The sequence below is a fragment of the Teleopsis dalmanni genome, chromosome 2, assembly GCF_002237135.1.
Source record: "Teleopsis dalmanni isolate 2A chromosome 2, ASM223713v2, whole genome shotgun sequence".
Lineage (NCBI taxonomy): Eukaryota > Metazoa > Arthropoda > Insecta > Diptera > Diopsidae > Teleopsis > Teleopsis dalmanni.
The window spans coordinates 39,615,082-39,623,336 of NC_051847.1; the positions used below are offsets into that span (position 1 = coordinate 39,615,082).

Below are 8,255 nucleotides of genomic sequence, written 5' to 3' on the forward strand. Positions count from 1 at the left end.
CGTACGAGATTGTTCACACTCTTGCCCTAATAATATAAAACGTGAATCTTTCTGTTCGAAGGCCATTCAACCAAAAATTCTTCCTTATATTTAATGACTAAGTAATACTACTCTGTAATTATAATAGGTCTATTCCACAAGCTACTCGTAGTCACTTTCAGTAGCACTCTGTATACACAAGTACGTTCCACCAGCAAATTTTCGTGTAAATAAGAGCATCTGAGAGAGCGTAACATCCCTGTCGAAACACAGACTTTACTCGTACATTTTATTTCAATGTTTTAATATTGATGTGTGAATCAGTTTGGTTTGAATTTAAATTTTTGTATTGTTTATTTGCGCAGCACTGGTGTTCTCACCAGACTTTACACAAAGCTGTTCCATAAACATTTGTGTAAAGAGCGTAATTTGGCACTTTACTTGTGTTACGCTCTCAGTTTATACTTTACTTGGGTGTACTACGAGTAGCTCGTGAAACAGATCTAATATGTGCAAGCTTGTAATGTTGCATTAAATTGTTTTAAAATTTTGCTTAAAATTCCATATGTAATAAAATACAAAAAATTAATAACTCAGTTTGGATGACATGAAAAATGACTTTTTTAGTGTTATTGTTTAATTGTTCATTGTATGTTATTTTATTTTATTTATCCGTTTACACTATTATATTCGTATTTATCTCTATAAGTGTGCAACAATTAGTTACTTTTTTCATACACAATCCATATAAAAATATGCAAAATAATAACAACTGAGATTTTCATATAAACTCAATTGAGATTTAAGATAAATATGAGTTAAATGTTAAAGGTTTGTGCAATGCAAGAAATATTTATTTTTTGTTTTGAAATAGAATACAAATCTTTTTATAATTAATTTAATTTATTACATACGATTAAAACTTCAGCTTAAGCAAAGAAACGAACCACTAAAAGTGCCTCATCTAATATACCGCACCATGTTTGGCTGTTGCTATTGTGAATGAATACTTTTAATATGACATCTATGCGTAAACAAAACGATTTCATTAAGTTGTTTAAATTGGTTCTGTAAATTTTAATTGTTTTATAATGGATAACGTAATTATTGATTTCTTTTACTATATAAAACCATTTGTTAACTTAAGTTTTTTTAAAAGGAATTGCGAGCGAAAATTGATATGTGTTCCCAAACTGCGGAAACGTTTACTAGTTTGTATTATAATGCTGTGGATAAGCGTCGCCATGTGAGTTAGATCAATTATTAATATAAATATGAATAAAATAACTATAAATTCGGCACTTGCATTTTGATCTATAATATACTCGTAAACATGTAGCAATATAAGTATTTAGTACACAGTCCATTTGCACATTTAATCGTATTTTATTTATTTTTTTTTCTTACTACCGCAGCAAGTAAGTCGTTTATATTTAGACAACGCGACGTACATATGGAATGGAAACCCATTTATTGGGAAGGACAAAATTCAGAGTTTCTTTTTAGAATTACCAGCGTCAGAACACAACATTACAACGCTTGATGCACAACCAATTATAGATGAAAGTATGACAGGAACGACAACCGTAATCATCAAAGCAGCTGGTACAATTAAATATCAAGATCAACCAACGAAGGCTTTCTGTCAAACTTTCGTCGTCACAGCTGTAGAAAATAAGTGGAAAATAGCTTCAGATATTTTTCGCCTGCAAGAAGTGGCTTCAGATAGTTAGAATTAGAACATTTATTTAACACTTTGTATGATTAAAATTTGTATAGAACAATAATGTAAACATAAAAACAATAAAATACATATATTTCCTGAATAGTGTCTTATAGTTGAATTTTCTCAGATTGCGACTGAGTTGAAGTTAGTGGAATATTTGATTCGAAGTCATTCTGAGTTGGTAATATATCTTGAGATAATGGTTCACTTTCACAAAAATTTTCCATACCTTCGGTATTAATTGTAAAGGATTCTGTGTGAACAGCCAATAACTCTTCTAATATGTTCGAAGCCTTACGTAATTTTGCCGGACCTTCAACCGTCTTTTGCACACTATCTTCGACAGGAGGTTCTTCATGCGACACATTTGCTTCGATTGATATGTCTTCCGCGTGTCCAGCATTATTTTCAGTTGGAGTAGATTCAATATCGGTAGCTGATACGCTAGTTGTTAATGACTTTCTTTCCATGTAGTCAAAATAATCCAAATGCAATATATTGCGCTTTTTTCTTAGTCGCCATTCCGACTTCAGTTTTGGGAGTATATCACTCTGTACATAAACGCATTCGTCTTTGTAGCGATTTACTCCCTTCGCTACTAATTTCAAGATAGCTTTCTCAGATTTATTTTTTAATCGCCCCTGCTGCAGCAAACTTTCGTAGCAATCATTTACCGCATTCCAGCGTGTCATATTTACACGACAGGGCACGCGGCGGCAAAGTTTTATTAGCTCTTTTTGGGAAAATTCCCGTTGCAAGTCCTCTTCTGTTGGTTGCTATAAAATAGAAATTTATTCGTGATTTTTGAAAGTTATAAACCGCAATTTTCCGCTTACCCATATTTCCACTAATTGTTTATATACTTCTCTGTTATTTGATTCCGTCATGTAGTTCAAATTATATTGGAATGTTTATACAGAAAAAATACAAAATGTTAATATACAGAAAAAATACAAAATGTTATACAGAAAAAATACAAAATACAGAAAAAATACAAAATGTTAACAGAAAAAATACGAAATGTTAATATACAAAAAAAACAAAATTATTATTGAAGTATTTGTAAAACTTTAAATGGCGCTATTTTTATGACATTTGAAGACTATTGTGAACGGGTTTAAAAAGACGATTTCAGTGCAACGATTTATATATCCTGAGATGCTACTGTGAATTAAAACCGCTGAGTCAGCATACACGAAAAATTATTTGTGCCAAGAAGAGATAACGGAGAAGAAGAGATGATGTATAAAATGTAACAAAAATATTTTAGGTCAATGCCGAGAATAAATTTTAACTATTTATACATGATAATAATCATAAATATAGATTCGTTATTTAAATAACAAAATTTAAATAATGTGTATGAATGAAAGATATAATTATTTTATTATTTTGTAGCCAACTATGTTATAATTTTATTATATATTGGTTTATATGTAAATTTATTTCACAGGTTAAAAAGAAGTGACCACTTGTCCGAATATAGAAGCACTGTAAATAGAAGAGCATGTTCAAATGTAAGATTTTTGTTATTTGCTATGTAAATTAAAAAAAATTGAGAATAAAATAAGAAGAGAAATGAGAAAAAGGGACATGAGAAAGGGACATTTTTTTGAATAAATGTCAGTGACAGTTGACCTTTATAATACCGAGAAAATATTTTGAAAGAAAATATTTTTTAAATTTGAATATAGGTGAAAAAAACTATAACTGTTATTAGTATGTAATTTTTAACAATCGATTTGTAAAAAAAAACAATTAATTTCATTAATTTGTGGCAGTATGGGCACTTTCGAAATTAACTTAACTTCAGTTTTCGAAATTAAGAAAATTTGGCTGTCTGAACATAGTATTACACTTAATTTTCATTAACTTTACAAAGAGCTACCGTAGTTTTTAACTTATTTAAAAATAAAGTAAAAAAAATTAGACCGAAAAAGTCGAAAGCAACTCTTAAAAATAAATTTCCCACAAGAGAAATTACAAATATTTTAAATATTTGTCACATGTTTTATATGTAATATCAAAATAAGCAAGAGTTAAGCTGTAAACAAACGTACTGATAAAGTAAGTATTTAGGTCGTGTGCGACTTAGGCTAAGTTGCGTTCTAAATGAGGGAAATTCTAAGTTGTGTCGATAATGAATTGATGTGTCGATACGTGTTGATAAATGGCAAAATGTATGCAGTGCAAAAAATCCCAAAAAATCTCCCATTTGGTTTAGCATCAACTTAGCCTAACTCGCACACGTCCTTAATATAATCTTTGTTATTATTTGAATATGTAATAGATATATTAAATATTTATATAGAAATGATATAATATATAAATTATATATTTAATTTTTTAAATTCAAAAAGTCAATGAGAAAAAGAAGTACATATTAGTATTTAGGTCGTGTGCGAGTTAGGCTAAGTTGCGTTTTAAATGAGGGAAATTCTAAGTTGTGTCGATAATGAATTGATGTGTCGATACGTGTTGATAAATGGCAAAATGTGTGCAGTGCAAAAAATCCCATAAAATCTCCCATTTGGTTTAGCATCAACTTATACCAGGTTCGCACTATCTCATTTAGGCACTTGCTCATTTATATAAATGAGGAACCGTTCACATAATAATGAGCTCATTTATACAGCTTTTAGAACTTTTATATGTCAAAAAAGCTATAAAAGAACTTTCTTTTGTTTACAAATAAAACACAAAGAAAAATTTTGGTATTGTGTAAAATATATATTTTAAAATGGAAAACGCAGAAAATTTAAAAAACATAATATATAATGTGTGTGAAATTATTAATAATAGAAAGAAAGCAATTTCTGAATATCGTAAATGTCGTGCAATGCACCGAAAAAATATACTTGAAATAAGAAAAAAGCAAATAGCAATACTTTCTACAATAATTGCTAGCAACCGGAGGAAGTGCTGGACTTTGGTTAGTGCCGCCAGTAATGATTATTAAATAAAGTTTAAAATTAACATTTTTTTTCAGAAAAGAACAAAGAAATTCTGGGAAGTGGATTGCCAGAAAAATGGTCCAAATTTTTTCAAAGAAAATTTTCGCATGAGTTTGGAATGTTTTAAGGAGTTATGTGAATTATTAAAAGGACTACAGAAAAGAGATACAACCTTTCGAATTTCAATTTCTTTAGAAAAGAGAATTGCTATTGGCTTGTATTGTCTTGGGTCGTCTGCTGAATACAGAAGCGTAGCAAATCTGTTTGGCGTTGGCAAGTCAACCGTGTGCATTTGCCTGAAATTATTTTGCCAGGAGGTGTGGAAAATTCTTTCACCCTTGTACATGAATGCATTTCCATTAACAAGCGACAAGGTGAATGAGTGCATCAGAGGATTTGAGGTTCTTGGTTTTCCACAATGTTTAGGTGCAATGGGTAAGTTTTCAATTTACTATTACTGAAACATATTAATTGTAAACAACATTAAAGATGGAAGCCACATTGAAATAAAACCAGAATCTCAGAATGCTGTAGACTACTATAACTATAAAGGGTGGTACTCGATTGTTTTGTTTGCCCTCGTAGATTATAGGTAAGTAATTTATAAGTAAATAAACAACGAAATTTCAATAAACGCGCAAATATATTTTACTGTTTATTTACAGATACCGTTTTCTTTATATAAATGTTGGGTATCCTGGAAGAGTCAATGACTCTTTTATTTTTGAAAATTCATCACTTAAGAGCCAGTTAGAAAATTGTGTTGCTTTAGAAGACAAAAGTAGGGTGATTAATGGTGTCAAAATACCCGTATTGATCCTAGGTGATTCTGCATTTCGATTTTCCACCAAAGTTATGAAACCATACCCTTATGATGAAAACGCTAGCATTGGTCAAAAAACTTTTAACTACCAATTATCTAAATGTCGAAGAGTGGTTGAAAATGCTTTTGGGCAGCTTAAGGCAAGGTTTCGCAGAATAGGGAAGGGCATTGACAACAAAATCGAAAACGTGAACAGCATAATACGATCCTGCTGTGTTCTTCACAACTTTTTAAATGACAAAAATGATGTAGTGGAAAAAAGTTGGGTACGTGCTCTGAAAAAACAACATCTGGTTTCAGAACGACAACAACCAGAAGAAGTTTCAGTATTAAATGATGGCGATCTAAATGCAGAACAAATAAGACGATGTTTAGCTACATTTTTTAGTAAGTTTTATTAGAAATTCACCTAATCCTAATTTTTAACTTTGTAGCACTAAATAACTTAATCTAATTATCCTATATATTTATAAAAAAAAAGTAACTTAATCTAAATTATAATAGTATAATGATAACAATAATTATAAATTATGTTATATTATTAATAAATAATTATCGCTATTCATCGCTGGAGTCATCGTAACCAGTGAGCCGAGTATATGGAAAACCTCTTTCCATTGATGACGCGATACGGGATAAAGCAACATTGCTTTCTTCCATTAAATTCAGGAACCTTGCGTCTGTGTGTTCCTGCAGCTCGATGTGACGGTTCTCTACATCTATCAGATTCTGAAATTTTTCCAAAAGGGTGTCATTCAAATTGCCTTTATTTTTTTTTTTTGCAGGTGTTTCAGAATCTTCCGACGTAGATATTGGATCTATCGGTGGAGAAGAGCATGGCGACAGCAACGATGTATCATTTGATGACGGGGCCTGGTCTGATATATAAACACATTCATTATTTTGAAAAACTTAAACAAATTTGTGAAAACTCACCTGCAATACTTTCAAACACTAAATTTGTAGTGTTATGTATGGGCAAATTGCCTAAAAATCTCTTCAATATATGGAAGTACTTCCAATCGGATGGCGCCCCTCCCGAAACTCCAACACACTGCTGTTCTTTCCTGATTTAAAATAAACAAACAAGCAAATTAATAAAAATAAATAAAAAAATTAACAAAATTACATTTAAATCTCTTTTTATTATATAAAATTACATAACATAATAAAAAACAAAACAGTTTCAATGCACAAATTATTATTGTAATTTTCAATTTCACTTATGAAATACTTACCTAAATCTTTGCGTAAAGTTGTGGACCTTCGTTTGCACTTCTAACGAAGTGACCAGAAAACCCCTATTCTGAAGTTCTGTGGCCATCTCATTGAAAATATGTGCATTCCGTCGGGCGCCCCGTAATTGTGGCAGTCTTTCCTCCCATATTTCCAAAAAGTGCCTCTCGGCACTTTCCGACCAAGCATTTCTCCTTCTCTTCATTTTCTGTGTCTGAAAATAATATTTAATTAAATTAATCCAAAATCAACTATTTAAATTTGTATTGCCTATTTAATTCATGAAAACAAAAAATTTTATTAAATACTAGTACGTACTTATTTTTGACATTGACATGAATCCATCTGAAATAAATGAATATATCTCACTAAAAAATTAAATATTTCATTGATATATTAAATCATTTATATACATGTTATATATCAATTACATATTCAATTAATAAAAACAGATTGTATTTAATACTCACTTTCTCAGTGTACTTGTTTACAGCACAGTTGTTGTTTGTTTACATTTTATATTTAAAAATATATGACAGATACTTCAAATTTTGGTCATTTCCCTTTTGGGAAATTTTTTTTAAAGTGTTGCATTCGACAATTTTGGTCTAAAATGAGCTGATTTATTGTAAATCAGCACATTTATATGAAAGCTCTTTGTATGGTAAATCATGCTCATTAGTGATTATAATGAGCAAAACCGCCTAAATGAGATAGTGTGAATGTACTATTAGCCTAACTCGCACACGTCCTTAATAAAGTTATTTTTAAGGCCGTGTGCGAGTTCGAGTAAATTGATGGTTGAGTGAGGGAAATAGTAAATTCTGTTGGCATAGCAGCGAATGTGGTATTTATATATAGCACTACCATAATTTATATGTCTATTCTTATTTATGTCTATTTAGGCCGTGTGCAGTTCATGTCCCTATAATTTTTGCGTGATTGCATTTTTGCATTTCAGTAAATATAGATCTCTGCCTCTGTGAATATGTCCAAAACTGAATGTCAAAACAATTGAATAAGCCGCTGTAAATATTATATTTTATTTAATTCACGTCTGTCAAAATTGGCATTTCGGCTACTTACCGCGCGCCTGCAATTGGCTTGTTGTCTTCCGTGAGTTTTTGCAAAGTTTTTTTGGGAAGTGTAAGCCTAAGTTTTGCAATTGTTTTTAGAAGCTTAACAAGTTGTAAAATAGCGGAATATTAATTACATTTCGATAATATGACGGAAGCTTTGGAATATAACGATATATCTACAGAAGTACGCGGAGTGCTTGTAAGTTAGACAAAAACATTTTATTTCACCGGAATGTGTTGCACCATTTTTTCTATATTGCAGACACCTGGTCGTCTTAAATTAACTGAACAGAATATAATATTTAAAAACATAAAGACTGGAAAAGTCGATCAAATTTCCGTAGATGATATTGATTTAATAAATTCGCAGAAGTTTGTTGGCAACTGGGGTTTGCGTGTTTTTACAAAAAATGGCGTATTGCATCGTTTTTGCGGCTTTAAAGATAGTGAAGTTGAAA

The 8,255-nt window shown here is 30.7% G+C and overlaps 3 protein-coding genes and 1 long non-coding RNA gene across 4 annotated transcripts; 3 read left to right on the forward strand and 1 right to left on the reverse strand.

Annotated features, from left to right (window-relative positions):
* Positions 1-982: 982 nt before the first annotated feature.
* Positions 983-1,796, forward strand: LOC119683721 (NTF2-related export protein-like). The gene is made up of 3 exons (XM_038097530.1): positions 983-1,079; positions 1,139-1,225; positions 1,395-1,796. The coding sequence occupies exons 1-3, from the start codon at positions 1,071-1,073 to the stop codon at positions 1,710-1,712; spliced, it is 414 nt and encodes a 137-aa protein (XP_037953458.1). The 5' UTR covers positions 983-1,070; the 3' UTR covers positions 1,713-1,796.
* On the reverse strand, positions 1,725-2,694 carry LOC119683720 (telomere-binding protein cav-like). Its single transcript, XM_038097529.1, has 2 exons — positions 2,542-2,694; positions 1,725-2,481 (listed from the first exon to the last, which is right to left on the reverse strand). The coding sequence occupies exons 1-2, from the start codon at positions 2,590-2,592 to the stop codon at positions 1,813-1,815; spliced, it is 720 nt and encodes a 239-aa protein (XP_037953457.1). The 5' UTR covers positions 2,593-2,694; the 3' UTR covers positions 1,725-1,812.
* Positions 2,695-2,763: 69 nt separating this feature from the next.
* LOC119683722 lies at positions 2,764-3,222 on the forward strand. The gene is made up of 2 exons (XR_005252686.1): positions 2,764-2,975; positions 3,159-3,222. It is a non-coding gene; the product is annotated as an uncharacterized LOC119683722 (long non-coding RNA).
* Positions 3,223-4,901: 1,679 nt separating this feature from the next.
* LOC119685854 (protein ANTAGONIST OF LIKE HETEROCHROMATIN PROTEIN 1-like) lies at positions 4,902-6,387 on the forward strand. The gene is made up of 4 exons (XM_038100250.1): positions 4,902-5,094; positions 5,149-5,251; positions 5,325-5,869; positions 6,268-6,387. The coding sequence occupies exons 1-4, from the start codon at positions 5,004-5,006 to the stop codon at positions 6,369-6,371; spliced, it is 843 nt and encodes a 280-aa protein (XP_037956178.1). The 5' UTR covers positions 4,902-5,003; the 3' UTR covers positions 6,372-6,387.
* Positions 6,388-8,255: the final 1,868 nt, after the last annotated feature.

Excerpts from the sequence above, each read along its gene's own strand:
- LOC119683721 (XM_038097530.1), top strand. Across the intron at positions 1,226-1,394 it reads CTGTGGATAAGCGTCGCCAT|CAAGTAAGTCGTTTATATTT; the intron begins GTGAGTTAGATC and ends TTACTACCGCAG.
- LOC119683720 (XM_038097529.1), bottom strand. The coding sequence starts at position 2,592 with ATGACGGAATCAAATAACAGAGAAGTATATAAACAATTAGTGGAAATA. Across the intron at positions 2,482-2,541 it reads AACAATTAGTGGAAATATGG|CAACCAACAGAAGAGGACTT; the intron begins GTAAGCGGAAAA and ends TCTATTTTATAG.
- LOC119685854 (XM_038100250.1), top strand. The coding sequence starts at position 5,004 with ATGAATGCATTTCCATTAACAAGCGACAAGGTGAATGAGTGCATCAGA. Across the intron at positions 5,252-5,324 it reads TTTGCCCTCGTAGATTATAG|ATACCGTTTTCTTTATATAA; the intron begins GTAAGTAATTTA and ends GTTTATTTACAG. Across the intron at positions 5,870-6,267 it reads ATGTTTAGCTACATTTTTTA|GTGTTTCAGAATCTTCCGAC; the intron begins GTAAGTTTTATT and ends TTTTTTTTGCAG.